Raw genomic sequence first — 19,372 nt, 5'->3', positions numbered from 1 at the left:
TTAAATTGTTCGATGATTGTTCGACGATCCGAAACTACCGAGGAATCATCGAACAATTTAAACAAAATTATTCCGTTTGTCACAACTTATAATTTCTTCTTCTTCTTCTTTAGGTTTCTAGCGATCCTTCAATTATTGAAGATTATTCGCCGGGCGTCGACTATAAAATTTATAATTTACACTAATTTAGCAACAAAAAATCCAAAATAACAAAATAAAAAAAATCAACATAACGTATGTACATTTGAAAAAAATAAATTGTGATAAAACTATATACATTTGATAACAGAATAGTTAGGGATAGAATATGGTGATGAGAGCAGATTCTGAGATCATACTCTTGATCGATCGAATCCCTCTACTGTACTGCATGATACTATTTGTTGTGGCAGATGATTCCAACTTATAACTGTTCGTGGATAAAATGAATATTTATAACTGTCTTTAGATGTTTGTATTTGTCTAAATGAACAATTGTCGCCTACGTAAATAATTACTTCATTATAACCCATATTGTGTGTTTAAAATATTCAAAGGATTTTATGTGTTTTAAAATGTACAGATAACTGTGTTATTAACTAATTATCGGTCTCATCCGAGTGCTCCTAGACTGGGGGGATTTACATAAGGTAAGAAGAAGAAGAAGAAGAAGAAGAAGATGTCGTCGTCAAAGGACTTCAGGTCAGCGGCAGGGAAAAGACATAAAATCGGTCTTACTGAATGTAAAGACTTAAACGAACTGGACTATGTAAGTTTTTACTTGAACATTTTGTATATGAATGTAACATTTCGTATTTTTCTTCAAATCTCAACAGTATAATCACGGGTATCGTCTCGTATTGTGTTTTCGACCGTCTGACGTTTTCGACCTAATTCTAATTTCACCTCCCGTATGCTGCGCATGCCCGGATGACGTCATATTCAGCTGCTATACTTAGTAACAATAGCAAATGATACCACGTGGGATGAACATTTTTCAAATAAAGTTGTTATATTAAGTATTTACGGTTTTTAATTTGATATTACATTTGTGTACCCTTTTCACAAATACTAGTTTTACCTTCCAAAAGAATCGGTCTAAAATATACGAATTTTCTAATCTTATGGCAGAGGTCTTTTTGCATGCAAAGTTAACTTCAAGGTCATTAAGGGCATCCGATACAGTTTCAAGGGAGTTAACTCTTGGCGCGATGTTAAGCATTTGAATTCCCCCAAAACGTCACTTTTTGCGGGACTTAATGCATGTTATTTTCCGTAATACGAAACGTAATGTGGATTTTTTCGATACTCCAATTTCTAATTCTAATGCTAACTTCTACATCATATATATATTAGTGCATTTGATTCTAACAGGATAACAGTCTAATAAAATCATAAGAAATAAAACACATTACTGTTTCTGTGAGATTTTCAACAAAATATCGTATAGCGAGCAATCTCAAGCCGACTGACACTTTTGGTCTTATTTATATAATGCATGTCAAATTGAATTATCATTTTTATTATCATAAATCATCTTTGGTCCGGATCCGATTTTCTGTCATTTTATTATATATATTTTTAGAAAAACAATGATATTTTAAAACTAATACCGAAAATTTAGGTACACGAAGAAGTAAACTTCCTAGCTGAACAATTTATTCAATTTATTTATGTTAAATAAATAATGGTATGCCGCTAATATTAACAATGATACAACTTTGATAAAAGAACAAAGTTCCTATTTCCTCCACGTAGCACGTATTTTATCTAACATAAATGCACTTTTGTATGCAGATGATATTGTATTATTATCTGATAGCAAAGAGGGTTTGTCTCAATACATTAAGTAATTATTGTTCTTCTTGGAAATTGCAAGTCAATACAGAGAAATCAAAAGTAATGGTTTTTAATTCAAACGGAAAGTCTTTTCTGAACAAATTTTATTATAATGGCAAATCCTTAGAGACAGTTAATACTTATTGTTACTTGGGTATAAATATTAGATATAATGGCAGTTTTAATGTCGCCATCACTTCGCTTATGGAAAAAGCTAGGAAAGCGTATTTTAAAATAAAGGAAACAATAGGATTAGATAACCCTTGTAAACTTCTGGAAAAACTTTTTGATTCCTTAGTAGCCCCTATTCTCCTTTATTGTAGTGAAATCTGGGGGATTATTTCGACATTTAAAGACAGTGATGCCTACGAAAAGTTGCATATAAAATTTATTAAAGAAATCTTGGGAGTACACTGTAAGGCCTGGAATGATGCATGTCGTTCCGAACTTGCAAGACTGCCATTGAAAAATAGGATAATGTTATCTAGCATTAAATTCTGGGATCATTTAATCACTTCAGAAGGAAGTTTAGTTCACCAAATATATAATGCTACAAAAAAAAGCAACCCATGGGTTAAAAAGTTAAATATTATTATTCAAAACTTAGGTTTATCTTATTTGTCAAATGATAACCTTACTATTAAACCCCTGTTTGGTTTCATAAAACAAAGACTAACTGATCAGGGTTTTCAGGAACAACATGCAAATATTTCAGCATCTTCTAAATTAATATTTTTCCAGAGTGTCTACAAAATTAATGAACGGGCAGGTTATGTTGATGCTTTAAAAAATAGATCAGATCGATCATCATTATGTAAATTAAGAGTTAGTGCTCATAACCTTGCCATTGAAAGAGGAAGATATTTAAAAATGCCCAGAGATCAAAGAATTTGTGAAATCTGTAAAAGTGGCGAAATTGAAAATGAACAGCACATGTTGCTACACTGTAGCGGTTACTCCAGTATTAGAGAGTCTTTTGTATTAAAAATGTTTAATATTACAGGAAAAAGTGTAACCACATTGTGTGATAAAAATATAATAAATCTCATACTTAATAATACATCCTATAAGGCACTAAAATTATCTTCCTCTTTCGTAACAAATTGTTTTAATGCAAGAAGTAATCTATTGTAATAGATTTTCATTATACCTTTAATCGTTTATTCACATATATATATAATTGTTCGTATTTTACTACCATGTATAGCAAATTGTTTATCCATTCGGTCATTACCATTTATTGTAAATGCGTTTGTGCCAATAAAATATTGTCTATATTGTCTATTGTCTAACAAAAGGCAATAGCCAACAATATTTTTATTCGCCCTTCAAAAATTTGACGGGGCGTATTATGGTATACAAAGTCCGGCGTCCGTCTGTCCGTCGTTATCAAGGTTTAGCATATTTATACCTCACGCAACGAAGTTTATTAGAGAAATGACGGAATGACAGCAAAAACAATTGCAATTTCCAATATAATTAATATTTTCAAATGGCATAATTCTTTTAAAGAATAGTTGATATGCACTAACTTTCGAACGTGACCATACGATATAAGTTTTATAGAAATTTGGCATGAATTGTACATGTGAAAAAACTTACTTACCAGAAGGACCGGTAGGACAGACAAAGGAATGAACATGCGATATTTTATGTACCCCGCAATGCGTCTCGCTTTGGTGAAAAAATATCATATAGTTATTTACCAATAAAATTACGCAATGAGATAAGTATTTGGATCCCCCCCCCCCCTTAACTGGTGTTAGGTAATATGTCCGGTCCTCTCGCTATTAATCCAATTGTTTTTGCCATTTCAAAAATTTCTAAATTAGGGTAAAGTTTCTCTGTCTGGACAATGGCCTCCTTTAGCATGTTTAGCATATATAAAAAAGAAGATGTTGTATAATTGCCAATGAGACAACTCTCCACAAGAGTCAAACATGACACAGAAATTTTAACAACTATAGGTCACCGTATGGTTCAACAATGAGCAAAGCCCATGACGCATAGTCAGCTATAAAAACTGTGTATTTTAACACTGTTAAGAAGCCTCCCAATTTTAATCAATTGTAATCATTGACCCGAACAAAAGTTTAAATTTATGAATTAATGTGAAATTCTAATAAAGGGCTGCGCTTTAGCGCATGATACGCCCGTTGCTCTTTTTACTTGTCTTTTATGCTTTAAATGAATTTATATGATCAACTAGAAATAGTGTGAGCCCTGTCAAATAACCCCCCCCCCCCCCCCCAAAAAAAAAAAAAATAAAAATACACAAAAAAATTGGCACTATTAAGGTCAATAGATATAAACAATTTATCAAAGTTGCATAAAATTTTGTGAAAGTGTTAGTTATTGTCCCAAAATGGGAAAATCCCCCCTTTTTTAAGCATAAAAATTCATAACACGGAAATGTAAAATCTGAAATTTATAAAAATTGAAAGGGAGCTTACATCAATAGATATAAACAATTCACCAAAGTTTCATGGACATTGGTGAAAGCCTTTTTGAGTTATTGTCCGAATGTTAAAAATCCCCTTTTTTTTTTATGAATAAAGCCCCATAAATCCAAAACTTAAAATCTGAAATTTATAAAAATTAAAAGGGAGCTTACATCGATAGATATAAACAATTCACCAAAGTTTCATGGAAATTGGTGAAAGTGTTTTTGAGTTATTGTCCGAAGTGTGGACGACAGACCCCCTTTTTTATGAATAAAGATCCATAAATCAAAAACTTAAAATCTGAAATTAAAAAAAAACGAAAGGGAGCTTACGTCAATAGATTTAAACAATTCACTCAAGTTTCATGGAAATTGGTGAAAGTGTTTTTGAGTTATTGTCCGAAGTGTGGACGACAGACCCCCTTTTTTATGAATAAAGCCCCATAAATCCAAAACTTAAAATCTGAAATTAAAAAAAAACGAAAGGGAGCTTACGTCAATAGATATAAACAATTTACTTAAGTTTCATGGAAATTGGTGAAAGTGTTTTTGAGTTATTGTCCGAAGTGTGGACGACGGACGGACAACAGTATACCATAATACGTCCCGTCTAAAAGACGGGCATATAAAAAGTGATGAAAATGTGAATAAAGGGATTTTAAGGAGTATTATAATGGAACAGCAGCCCACCAAACAAAACAAAACAAAAAGCAACTTCTAGAGGTCAACAAATGGTATTTATAAATTTATGCAGCATGAGTGAGTACAGTACATGTACCTGTATGTCAAATTCTAAATTGCAGAGTCTTTAATTTTAAAAGCCGTAAAAATTATCAACAGTCCGTTTTAACTTTTCTTGAAATGTTTCTCACTTCGACCACAAAAAAGAGATGTATAATATTTAAGATTCACATGATTTTATTTCCAAAAACAATTTTACAAATTTTTAGGTAGCTCTATGTCGCCGGTAATTTTGCAGAGATAACGTCGAAATTTTCTGCCAACGACGTCGTGCACTTTAGCGCTAACATTGAGGTTACAAAGGGGGAACGCAATTTTTAGAATAAATCGCGTTTATCATAGAATCCAGCACGGTGACATATATTTTTTATTTGAGATTTTGAGAAAGCATGACAAAATGCAGTTTATGCAGAAAAATGATAAAAATGACATTTTCAGAAACAGTTTATTTCCATATTTTTAGGTTTAGAAAAATACCAGTTTGAGCACCTGGTCCGCAATGTCAAGTTAGGCTTGAACAATTGTATAGTCATTCGTGTTGGGATTGTTTTTTTCACTTATTGTCACTTATCACAGCTTCAGATTGAACCCGATCTTAATAATTTACGACGAAGAATATCTGCTCCAAAAATTTTATAGCATTGCCCAACTTTTTTACAAAATTGCACAAATCCCCAATTTTTAGCCTCAATTTTCTCAAAAACAAGCACGGTGACCTATGTTTTATTTCGTGTTTTATTTTATAACTCTTCAAGGCCTACAATATATTGCAAAATTATAAAAATGACATTATATCGAGACACTGTATCGGATGCCCTTAAGTGACATGACTGTCAGTTGGTAAGTTGTCATACTTAAAGTTAATTTTGAACAAGGAATCATTACATGCCTGCCGAAGGGAAATAAGCCTAGACATTTCTTAAAAAATTGGCGACCTATATCTTTATTAAATACAGTATATAAAATTGGCTCTGGAGTTATAGCAAAACGCTTTAAAACAGTTTTAGATAAACTGATAGATTTCGATCAAACTGGATTTATAAGTGGGAGATATATTGGAGAAAATCTTCGTTTAATTTATGATATTATGCAATTTACTGAGGAAAAAGATATTCCAGGACTTTTGCTGCTCATAGATTTCGAAAAGGCATTTGATTCGATTTCTTGGGAATTTTTAACCAGTGTCTTGAAGTTGTTCAATTTTGGAGAATCAATAATTAATTGGGTTAAAGTTTTTTATAACAATATCAAATCAGCTGTAAACCAGGGAGGACATCTATCAGAATTTTTTTCTATAGAACGAGGCTGTAGACAAGGTGATCCCTTGTCGCCTTATATTTTTATTCTCTGTGCTGAGATATTAGCATTAAAAATACGAAATAATGATAAAATAAATGGTATTACAATTACACAAGTTGAGCACAAACTTTCACAATTTGCTGATGACACATCTCTTATTTTAGATGGTAAAGAAGAATCTCTGAATGAAGCATTAAATGAATTAGATTGGTTTGGAAATATATCTGGTTTAAATATTAATTTTTCTAAAACACAAGTTATTTGGATAGGAAATAAAAAGTATAGTAATGAGGTATTATGCCAAAATAGAAACCTTACATGGGGAGAAACATGTTTTAAGGTACTAGGTATAAGCTTTGATGTTAATCTTGATAGAATTGTAAAAATTAATTATGATGAAAAAATTGTACAAATTAAATGTGTAATAAGACAATGGTCAAAACGAAATCTTACTGTTATTGGTAGAATTACTGTAGTAAAGACATTGATATTGCCTATTTTAAATCATTTGTTTATATCCTTACCAAATCCAAGTGATGATATTTTAAAAAATGTTATTCAACTTATGTACAATTTTATATGGAGTTCACCAATTGATAGAATTAAGAGAGATGTTTTACAAAATGATATTGAAGATGGTGGACTCAAAATGATAAATCTTAGTGCATTTATTTTAGCACTGAAGTGTACATGGATAAGGAGATTATTTAAAACAGACAACAAATGGCAGAATGTTTTTTTGTCAAATGTTCATGTAGAACTTGAAAAATTTTATGGTTGTGGAAGTGTTTATATCCAAAAATTACAGCAACATATCAAAAATAAATTTTGGCTAGATGTTCTGAAAGCATGGCAACTTCTTAGAGAAAAAGATGAATATGACAGTTGGGAATGCTTTCTTGCTAGTCCAATCTGGCTTAACAATAATATAAAGGTAGCAAATAAACCTATTTTTTATAAAGACTGGTTTGAAAATGGTATAAGATTTATAAATGATATTGTAAATGAAGATGGGACCTTTTTCTCTCATCAAAAGATAGAAGAAATGTATCAGATAAATGTGAATTTCATGAGATATAATAGTATTATATCTGCTATACATCAAGCATCAAAATCATTTGTGGGAAAAAATCACAAATTAGAACTACCTTTAATTCCATCTGCTATTAAAAGACTTGTTAAAAGTTCAAAAGGATCTAAAGATATGTATATTGTTTTGAATAAAAATGGAAGTGTTCCCACTAGTCAGTTAAGATGGACTGAAATTTTTGGCTTTGATCAAAATCATTGGAAAAAAATTTATAAACTGCCATTTGTTGTCACAAATAATACTAAGTTACAGTGGCTACAGTTTAGATTCAATCATCGAATCTTAGCTACAAACAAATTTCTTCATAAAATTAAGATTTATGATAATCCAAATTGTACATTTTGTAATAGAGAAATTGAAACATTAGAACATTTATTTTGGGAATGTGAACATACACAATTATTATTAGAACAGATTGAAAATTGGTTTCTAACCAATGGAATTAGTGTACTTTTTAAAAAAGAAGTTTTTTTGTTTGGTAACACTGCAAAAATATCAAAAGGCAATGCAGAAAATACTATTTTTCTTACCATAAAGCAATATATTTATAATTCCAGATGTTTTAAAAAACAACTGACAATAAACTCAGTAAAAGAAAAGATAAAATATGTGTATGCAATGGACAAAAATATTGCTATGAAAAACAAATGTGAACATCAGTTTCTCAGAGAATGGAATGCTTTTGATATATTACTTAGCATGCTTAGTTAAGTACAAAAATGTATATACATGTTATAAATGAAAATGCTGTATTTACTATACTAAAATAGAATTCAATTTCTAGATGAATTATATTGAAAACTCACCACACTATTCTCTCTCGCTCTCTTTCTCTTTCTATCTCTCTCTCTCCGGTGTTCAAACTGCTTTACTCTTTATCTTATATTTGTATATTTAAAAAAAAAATTAAAAAAAAATTGCTTCCTAATAGAAAGATGTATTGATTAGATAATATCTATAGATTTATATATTATATATTGCTATTATATTTGTGTATATTATGTTGTAAATTGGAAGTTATAAATAATAAAAATAAAAAAAAATAAAGTTAATTTGAATACGAAAATATGCTTGCTCCTTACAGCTTTTTACCGAAAAAAAAAAATATCAGTTAAATTTTATTTACAGAAAAAACAGTGTCAGTGGAAACAACAGACAATACTCACCAACCTCACTTCACAATGGATTAACCAAAGTATTTAACAAAAACATGAATGTATACAAGACCATACAAGTCTTCCAAAGTGCCTCATTCTGAAATTTGTACAAATTGTCAAAAAAAAGACATCAAAATAATATTTTATATCTTATAGTTGTATTTTTAACCATTTAATTTTTTAAGTCATAAGTTAAATCGCCTCTAACACTTTGATATAAACTTTGGTATCAAATTTAAAACCAATTCTGGATATGTACGACATGTCGTTTCCGACTTTTGACCCGTTTTTTAGATAGGTCGAAAACACAAGACGCTTGTTTTTGTCAACAAAGGTGCCATCAATCTAATGAACTCAAATGAAAAAATAAATTCAAGATCGAAATATATTTCCGATACAATAATTTTATGCACAAGTATACTAGCGACTCTTAAAATATTAGGTATGTCTAATTGTTCAAACATATAACAGGGAATTTTGGAAAAATATGTTAGTAGGTCGAAAATACAATACACGAGGATATAATCATAATTTTATGCTCATACGATGCAGTCTGACCACATAAGACTTTGCTGCTTATTAACATAGAACTTGCATCTAATTTGATATTTAACATTTTGATATATGAATCGATTGACTGACAAATCTATATTGTGTGTGTTTATCTCATTTCCCATAAAATGTCTCCGATTAATTTTAAAATCAACAAACATGACAAAGTGGGTCGTGAAAGATATTCAGTCATTTTGTACCATAACCATTTCATACCATTGCCATTTTATACCCAAAATTACCATTTCGTACCATGCATTTGCCATTTCGTACCATGAACATAAACCATTTCGTACCATAAAAGGACCATTTCGTACCACATGGAAAAATACTTTACCATTTCGTACCATATGGAAAAAATGCTTTTCCATATCGTTCCATATTATGGAAATAATTCTTTACCATAAAATTATGCTTTACCATTTCTTACCATGTTGGAAAAATGTTTTTTTTTGTACCATATTACTTGTTCATGAGAAATATATTAGAAATTACATGGGAATCTTGTTTTTATGTTAAAATTGGTTTTTATGTTTACTAAATAATTTCGTTTAAATAAATGTTTTATATACTATTTATTTTAGATATCAATTCCCATATTTATATGAATTCATAAAAAAATAATCATCTGTTATTTTTTTTTTACGAATATGATAGGAATAATTAAAAATTAGATGGTAACTTCAAATGGTGCAATTAAGCTATGGGTTTGGACAGTGTTTATCGCTAATTATTTATTTTTACTCCAAAATTTTGTTGTTAATTAAACAACAAAAGAATAATCATCAGCATATGCTTTTATAGTCATTAAACGTTGTTTTACCAGGAAATGCAGAGAAAGGGGCACAAGCTAACATTCAGTGTTCTCCCAAGGATTTTTGGATAGCACCATGGTAGCGCGTGACAAGTTGGATAAACGTGTTGACTTTTGTGACGTGTCGTGTCGTTTTTTTATGGTGTTTTTTTCATAATATGGTTATACCCATATTACATGTGTATTAAAGGTTTGTTTTTGCATCCTTTTTATTGTTTTCTTCTTAACCCTGTTCTAAGTTTGACATTTTCTGATTTAATAATTGAAAAGCAACAAAGATTTTATATTATTTATTCAAGTTGAAGAATAATAAAACAAGATTTAATACATAACATATGACAAGCACTAAGGAAAGTTACTGTTGTTTTCAAATTTCCAAGTGCTCACTGATTAAAGGCTAATTATTCTTTACTTTCTATATAAAACATTTAGGCATAATAACTAAAGTTAAATTAAGGCAATTCACAGCAAATAAATAACCAGTAAATAAAATTATTTCATTTCACAAGAAGTTTTATTCTTATTTAATTTAAATAAAAAAAATACTGGAAAGGTTTATATTAAAACTAAGAAAGGAAGGAAAGGATACCTTTTTAGCTCACCTGGCATAGCCATGTGAGCTTATGCCATCACTTGGCGTCCGTCGTCGTCGTCTGTCGTCGTCGTCTGTCGTCGTCTGTCGTCGTCGTAAACTATTTCAAGAATCTTCTCCTGAAACTACTAGGCCAAATACTTCCAAACTTTAACTGAATGTTCCTTAGGGTATCTAGTTTATAAATTGTATCCGAAGTTTTGATCCATCAACAAACATGGTCGCCATGGCTAAAAATTGAACATAGGGGTCAAATGCAGTTTTTGGCTTATATCTCAAAAACGAAAGCATTTAGAGCAAATCTGACAGAGGTAAAAATATTAATTAGGTCAAGATCTATCAGCCCTAAAATTTTCAGATGAATCTAACAATCCATTGTTGGGTTGCAGCAGTGCCACTTAAAAATTGGTAATTTTAAGGAAATTTTGCAGTTTTGGTTTATTATCTTGAATATTATTGAAGATAAAGATAAACTGTAAACAGCAAAAATGTTCAGCAAAGTAAGATCTACAAAAAAGTTAACATGACCAATATTGTCAATTGACCGCTTCAGGAGTTATTGCCCTTTAAAGACAAATTTGCTCTATTTGTTCATCAAACTTGCTTAAATTAAAAAATCTTCTCCTCTGAAACAACTGGGCCAAATACTCTCAAACGTTAAATGAATGTTCGTTGGGGTATCTACTTTCTAAATTGTATCTGAAGTTTTGATCCATCAACAAACATGGCCTCTACGGCTAAAAATAGAACATAGGGGTCAAATGCAGTTTTTGGCTTATATCTCAAAAACTACAGTATTAAAAGCAATTTGTCATGGTTAAAAATGTTCAATAGGTCATGATCTATCAGCCCTGAAATTTTCAGACGAATCTAACAATCCATTGTTGGGTTGCTGCCACTAAATTGGTAATTTTAAGGAAATTTTGCAGTTTTTGGTTATTATCTTGAATATTATTGAATATAAAGATAAACTGTAAACAGCAGAAATGTTTGGCAAAGTTAGATCTACAAATAATCAATATGATCAACATTTAAATGGCATTTTAAAGCAAAAATAATAATTGTGAAAGGTTTAAGCAAAACGTTTCAGGTGAGCGAATCAGGCTCTTGAGAGCCTCTTGTTTATCTTGTGTAACAATTTGAAAAATACTTGAAAAAATTATATTAAAACTAAGAAGGAAGGGATGGACACCTTTCTTATCTTGGGTAATTATTAACCAGGGATTGGTCTTCTGTCAATCACTGTCTATACAAAGTTAATAACAATTTTAAATTACAAGGGATGTTGGTGGGGGCTTATCTCGCCCTTTATTTTACAATGATCTAGTTGGTTTTTTCCGACTTTAAAAACTTGGCTCCGACATTGTGAGTTTGATTCCCCAATTTTCCGTATCTTATCAGATTTATGTCAAGTGAAGCTTGGACCACGTGCTCCATAAAGAATCAAAATATGTATGATCCTTAAAATTATTCTCAATCCAACAACGTGTGTACAACAGTCGGCACTGTTTGTGTACAAAGGTAAATTTGCCGGTGTCACTGGTCAACGCTTGGGTGGTGAGTGACGCCATAAAATTATAATCTCCAGTCATAAATTAATCCAAAATCAATTAAAACATAAAGGAATTCTGTTACAAGTGATAATCAAGTGATTAATTCCAATCAACAAGTTTCATCAGGTAAACATCAAGGTGCAGCTCAAACAACGCCCGGAATTTTAGACCGTGTATAAAATCATACCGATTTACGTTATTTCGAATACAATGTCCGGAAAATATAGCACCGCGGTCAAAAATTATAGCACCGCGGCAAGACCGATAGCACCTCGGTCAAGAAATATAGCACCGCGGGGCCGCGGTGCTTTAAGGCCTTGGGGAGAACACTGTAACATTTATCATGAAGCAAGCCACAAATTTGTCTGTTTGCATTAGAATTTGCACCTTGTTTTTGTTTTCTTATTTGATAAAAAAGCATGTGAAGTATATGCCTTTGAGACATCAATTACATGCACCCAATCATATAACAAAATAGCTATAAAATCTTTGATGTGGTATGAAATGGCATACACATAAATTTCCTATATATATGGTACAAAATGGCAAACACTTAAATTTCCTATATGGTACGAAATGGTAAACAAATAAATTTTTGGTATGGTACGAAATGGCAATTTGATCTCCCATGTTGTACGAAAAGGTTACCATTATGGTAAAAAATGGCTTTCTTATAGATTTTGTGTATGGTACAAAATGACATACACATATGTCTTCTTTAACTCTTTATCTACCACTGACGGATATATACGCGGTTTTTATCACTGTTCTACTCGCAGTGACTGATTAATCCGCTTGCAAAATCTAGCGTGTATTCCCATTAACTGATATGTCCCCTGTAAACAAACACATGCGCAATCCCATTGACGGATATTTCCGTAAAATGTTACCACTGTTAAAACTCTTTAGATTGTACAAGAACATTAGGGAATCCCGAAATGAACCAATGAAATTCGGTTTAAGAAATGAATAATCTTTCGAATGGTATATTCCTTTTCTGACACAGGTAGTTTGTGTACATTACATTTTGTTGTTTTCAACACGTGTTTGTGTATGCAGAAAGCAATTGAAACAATAACGGATTAAAATGAGCTTGATCATTCTTTGAATTAAACAATGGAGATGAAGAATTTGAAACTTAAACGCAGTCAGATATCATCTAAAGTGAAATTATAATTGTATGGAGTCTCATTATATTGTCTGAGGCGGAAAAAATCAGGTACCCGAACAAAATAACGAGGCATTGACATATTCCACACAGTCAATGAATTTACACTTCCATTTGGGGCATTTTATAATATTTTAAATAACAAGAAAGAAATAGATTGAAGGCATGTTATATATTTTGATTTTATATATATTTAAAACGAAAATATAAGAGCATTTTTAACACAGTTTTAAAACATTTCGCCATGCAAATTATCTCTGGTAGTTAGCCTACAAATCAGCTGCAGTAGTTATCTAATCTGCAGTGTGTAGTAGTGAGATGTAAAGGTGCCTGTGGTAGATAAGAAGTTAAGGTATGAAACTTAGTCTTTAAGGTTTATGTACCCTTATTTAGGCCTGTGAGTTCATAAAACTTAAAGTGCGATAATATGGAAATAGAACAACATACTAGTCAAAAGACGGTACCATTTTGCGCATATTAACTTAGGAAATTTCATTCACTGCAATACTTATCAATTTTTTCAGTTTATTTGATAGAAAATGAGCATTTTGTGTTCAATTTGGCCAAAATTTTATAAAAATTCCCCAGACTTTATTACAGGGATTTTTAAAAGGTAGTACCTTTTAATGGTATTGGAATAATCCATTTTAGGTTAATGAATAATGCATGAATTAGATCTAATCATGATTTAGGTAAATAACTCTACTCTCATTTAGTGAATGCTATAAAAATTTGTAATAAAACATTGATACTGAATATAATAAATTGAACTGTGTTGTGTTTATGGTTTTTAATCCTTTGATGAAGTTGTGTTTTTAAAGTAAAGAGGTCAATTCCTCAACTGCCATAGTCTCGCAGAAGTCCGCATGAAATATTCCCCTTTTTTATTTGATATTTCAACCTTAAGTGGCTTGTAAGTTGTTCATGATATGTTGAAAAATTGACTAAATAGATAAAACTGTCAAGATTTAGACCCATCGTTCATGGAAATTCAATTTGGTTTTATTTTATTCTTGACAAGTAATTTGCATTTATACATCAAAACACCAAAATCTTCCGGAATAAGAGGAACTGCTATATCGTATTGATTGTCACCTGATTTGTTCTTCGGGTATTCGACGAATCCTAAAGATCTGGTATTTCCCGCCAATTTCAAACCGACTCACCGCAATGAAAAATATAGTCAGAAGATTTTTGTAAAAATATGATGCAATGAATTGTATAGATTTAAGTAAGTACGAACAATTTGGTAATAATATTATTTTTAAAAGGATGCGAATTGGTAATTTTCTAATGAAGTAATTGATATCGCAAGATTTATGTAAATATTTTGGGGGTCATGCGCAGTAATACATATTTACGATCCAAAATGGAGATTGATCATTGAGAAAGAAGGAGACACTGTTAGCATCTGATATTTTTCCAAGCTCTTTTATATGCCTGATATAGCGATTACAAAGGCACATTAACGATCTTGTAGAAAGAATCGGAATACACATCTTGTAAAGAAAGAAACGGCTTTGGACGAAGTTCACACATGTAAATGTTGAGAAGATAATTCAGAGGGGGGAGGGGTCCTGATCCAGTAATCCCGGGCTTAACATGAAATCCTGATGACCCAAATACAAAGAAATTTCAATCCCGTAACCTCGGCCTGGAAAATGGACAATCCTGGAGTCCCGATAAAGGTCCGACCCCCCTATTTATGAACTTAAGGTTCATCTTTACACTTTGTCAAAAATGGCTGTGTTTACGTCATCATAAAATTTCCTCTGAGTACAGAGAAAACTGTACAATCTAAAAATTTTAAAGCCTGGCAGCACCTAGATCTATATTTCTTGCATCCATTTTGTCATTTAAAATGTTAAAATCTTTTATGAATTTTGCTGAACATTTTCTTTCCTTTCCACAGAAGATGGAAAAATAAAAACCCACCTGAGATTTAAATGATACAGTCCACTAATTTTGTTGAGTAGATTTCTATTGTCCTATCATTCATGCAAAAAGCATGCTACAATTTACAATCATTACCTGAGGAAACAGACCTTAAATAATTATCATTTAGGATCACCTGTGGTGGTATCGGGTCCGTTCGCACCCATAACATGTTCGCACCCTACACGTTCGCGCCCCACACGTTCGCACCCTGGGTTCTTTCGCGCCCTATTTTTAATAAGTAGATTTTGTATAATGAAAATTGTAATTTTATATTTATCCTTTATATAAATAAAAAATAGAAATTCTATTTAATATTTTGTTTTTTGGTGGATAGCTGATTTATATTTATATACGGAAAGGCTAGTGGCGATGATTTAATAATCAACGAATTTATTAAAAGCACATCGCACATTTTTGTACCCGTTTATGTGAAACTTTTTAATATGATTTTTGATTCTGGTACTTTGCCTGAAATATGGCTTATGGGAAATATTATACCTTTTTATAAAAACAAGGGTGACCAATCTGATCCCCAAAATTATAGACCAATTACTATACTCAGCTGCCTGGGAAAACTTTTCACATCTGTTTTAAATCTTAGATTGAGTTCTTTCTTAGAGGATTATTTATTATTAAATGAAAACCAGGCTGGCTTCAGAAAAGGTTATTCCACAGTAGACAATATATTTGTTATTCACATCTTATTTGAGTTGCTAAAGAGGAAAAAAAAGAAACTATATTGTGCTTTCGTTGACTTTGCGAAAGCGTTCGATACTGTTTGGCGGTCTGGTCTTTGGTCAAAACTTATTAAACATTCGATTAACGGAAAAATGTATAACGTTATTGTCAACATGTACAATAATATCAAATCACGTATTCATTTTGGATCAGATTTTTCTGAATTTTTCCCTTGTTCCATTGGTGTTAGACAGGGAGAGAATCTCTCTCCTTTGCTTTTTTCCATTTATCTTAACGATCTGGAATTGTTTTTACAGAATAATAATATAGAAGGTTTGTGTACTATCTCTGATGAGTTAGAAAAAGAGTTAAATGTTTATTTAAAATTGTTTGTCATTTTATATGCTGACGATACTGTCTTAATGGCAGAATCTCAGATAGATTTACAAAGACAACTGGACTCCTTATATGAATATTGTGAGTTATGGAAACTAAGAGTAAATGTGGAAAAAAGTAAGATTGTAATTTTTTCACAAGGTAGACTACCGCAAAATATTGTTTTTAAGTATAATAATATAATACTAGATATTGTGAGTGAATTTACTTATCTTGGTGTATTACTGTCTAGATCAGGAAATTTTTCAAGAGCTAAAAAAAAGCAATGTGAAAAAGCAACACATGCTATGTACGATATTATTCGAAAAGGTAGAATACATAATCTGTCAATTGAATGCCAACTTGATCTATTTGATAAAATTGTTAAACCAATACTTCTGTATGGGTGCGAAGTTTGGGGTTTTGGAAATAATTCAATAATCGAGAGGGTTCATATTAAATTTTGTAAAATATTACTTCGAGTAAAAAAGTCTACTCCTGATTTTATGATTTATGGTGAATTGGGAAGATATCCATTTGATATTTCAATTAAGTTACGAATGATAAATTATTGGTTCAAGTTGGTAACCGGAAAACCTGACAAATTGCCTTTTATTTTGTATAACTTAGCAAATGCCAAATATGGTACAAATATTTTATGGTTAAAACAAGTCAAGTCAATTTTAGACACTTGTGGCTTGTCATATGTATGGGACAATATCTTTTTTGTAAATAAAACATGGCTACATGTAACCATCAAACAGAATTTAATAGATCAATTCAAACAAAAATGGCTAGCAAGCCTACAGGAATCACCAAAAGCATTAAATTATCGTTTATTTAAAGATACTTTGGAGTTTGAAAAATATTTTAATATTTTGGATGATAGGCAAATATCCTTATTTTTTAAATTTCGAACTTTGAACATGAAATTTCCAATAGAAACTGGAAGATGGCAAAAAATAGAAAGAGAAAACAGAAAATGTGTATTATGTAATTCAGATGCCATTGGTGATGAATACCATTACATTTTTAATTGTTCAGCTTTTGATAACTGTAGAAAACAATGTATTGCATTTTACTATAGAAATAGTCCAAATACATTGAAGTTTTATGATTTAATGAATTCAAAAAAATGTTCAGAACTGAACGAACTATGTAAACTTATTAAGGAGATCAATAACAGATTGAATTTTTCTGGGTGAACAATTGTGAATGCCTCTATCTACTTTCGTACATTATTTATTTATGTAATTTTGAAATATGTATAATTATCTCTATACCTTTGTAATTTGGTTTGTGAGAATAAAGATATATATATTCAATGGTAAAATTATTTAAATGATTACTGTTAATTGGTATTTAAAAAGTTAATTTGTTATTATTATATGTTTGAAAATTAGGATTGTTGTTATAGCCAGCTTTGGTGTTAAGTAAGACAAGTAGTTAGCTTGGTATGAGTAAAATAATGAAAGATATTAAATGAAAAAAAAAGATGATTGTTTTAACAGCTTGGTTCCTTTGATCTCATTTGTTTTTAGACAATTAAGCACATGATATAACATATGTTTGAAAGCTGTTCTGTAACTAGCTTCTGCCTTTCTTTTACAAGTTGAATTATTCATTTCTTCAAAATAATTCACAAGACTCCTTTTAGAATGACACTTTATTCTAAAACAATTATAACAAAATATTATCTATATTTTATAGCAATACACTGACTGAAATACGATTAGAATTATCTTTAAAAAGGGCGCGAACGTGTAGGGTGCGAACGTGACTGGGAGCGAACGCGGCTGGGCGCGAACAAACCCGGATTCACCTGTGGTAAGGAAAAAAAATGTTTAGCCAAATCCAGAATAGTTTCATATTTTCTTAAACAAAAAATTAATACAACCTTTGTATATCTAGGTGCTGCCAGGCTTTAAAACTTTTTAAATTATACAGTTTTGTCTGTACTCAGATGTAATTTCATGGTGTAAACACAGTCATTTTTGACAAAGTGTAAAGATGAACCTTAACTTTTTTTCTCTTTTAATATCTTTATATTATTTTTTTTTCTTTTTAGCAAGTTTTAATAATAATAGATGGAAAATGTTGGCATTCTGATACTTTAGTGGCCCAAACCCATAATTTCATATAGAGCTCTACTAAACTATTCTAAACCCATTACCCTAACCTAAAACATAGCCATACATGCTCCTTAACTCTAGTATAGGGACCCTTATTTGGCTTAAAGTAAAAGAAGGCTGAAATGTTTCTGTAACTTGTAAGCATGTCTGTATGGTACATTGTATACATGCTATCACAAAATGGTTGGGCCAAGTAACAATTGTAACTACTTGGCCATTCTTGCTACACAGTACAATATAAGTTATTTCTTTGTGCAACCAGAAAGGCTGAGTTGTTCCAATTGGGCCAAGTAAGTTTTACAAGCCATTAGTAATTTTAGAATTTTGTAAAGCCTGTAGATATTGGGTAGTCCAAATAATTATCACGTTCACAACCATGTAATATGGACGTTGGGAAACTTAATTAGTCATTTTTCAGCAAACCTACAAAAAAAGGTAACAAGTCAGTGGCGGTTCCAGAAGTTTTCATAAGGGGGGGGGGGGGGGGCTCGCTCCAGTCATGCTTCAGTGATTCCCTATATACTCAACCAAATTTTTCCCTTGAAAGGGGCAAGGGGCAAGTTTTGCGTAATTAATCAACCCAGATTCCTGAAACTTTTCATTTGTTGAAGTTGTGCAAAAGCTATTATGGAGTGGAATTATTTCTTTATTGTTTCCAGACTTGGAAACTATGTAAATTTTATTGTAATTATCTCCTCATACAGTTCAATTAAGATTCTAATACAAACATTACTATAACATACCGGCCATTTGAGACTTTGACCCATTTTTTGCTCACCTTTCTTTAAAGGAAATGTGAGCTATTGCCATCACTTGGCGTCCGTCATCGTCATCGGTCTGTCTGGTGTAAAATATTTCAAAGATCTTCTCCTCTGAAACGTAACATGTAGAACCAATTCCAATCAAACTTAAGCTGAATGATCCTTGGGGTTTCTTGAATAATGTTTCGTGTTTTATTTTCTGTTATTTTCTTGAATATTATAATAGATAAAGATAAACCGTAAAGCAGCAAAAATGATCAG

The 19,372-nt window shown here is 31.1% G+C and overlaps 1 protein-coding gene across 2 annotated transcripts in view; it reads left to right on the top strand.

Annotated features, from left to right (window-relative positions):
* The first annotated feature begins 497 nt into the window (after positions 1–497).
* LOC134695408 (uncharacterized) overlaps positions 498–19,372 on the top strand; it is a 42,123-nt gene continuing 23,248 nt past the window's right edge. The window contains exon 1 of one of the 2 annotated variants that reach the window (XM_063556646.1): positions 498–748. In XM_063556646.1, the coding sequence (XP_063412716.1) occupies positions 659–748 (90 nt within the window). In that variant the 5' untranslated portion in view covers positions 498–658. Of the gene's footprint in view, positions 749–14,603; positions 14,767–19,372 lie in introns of those variants that run through there. The other variant, XM_063556647.1, reaches the window with a different exon arrangement.

This window comes from Mytilus trossulus, chromosome 13, assembly GCF_036588685.1.
Source record: "Mytilus trossulus isolate FHL-02 chromosome 13, PNRI_Mtr1.1.1.hap1, whole genome shotgun sequence".
NCBI classification, from domain to species: domain Eukaryota; kingdom Metazoa; phylum Mollusca; class Bivalvia; order Mytilida; family Mytilidae; genus Mytilus; species Mytilus trossulus.
This window is presented reverse-complemented; position numbering and strand designations above follow the sequence as displayed.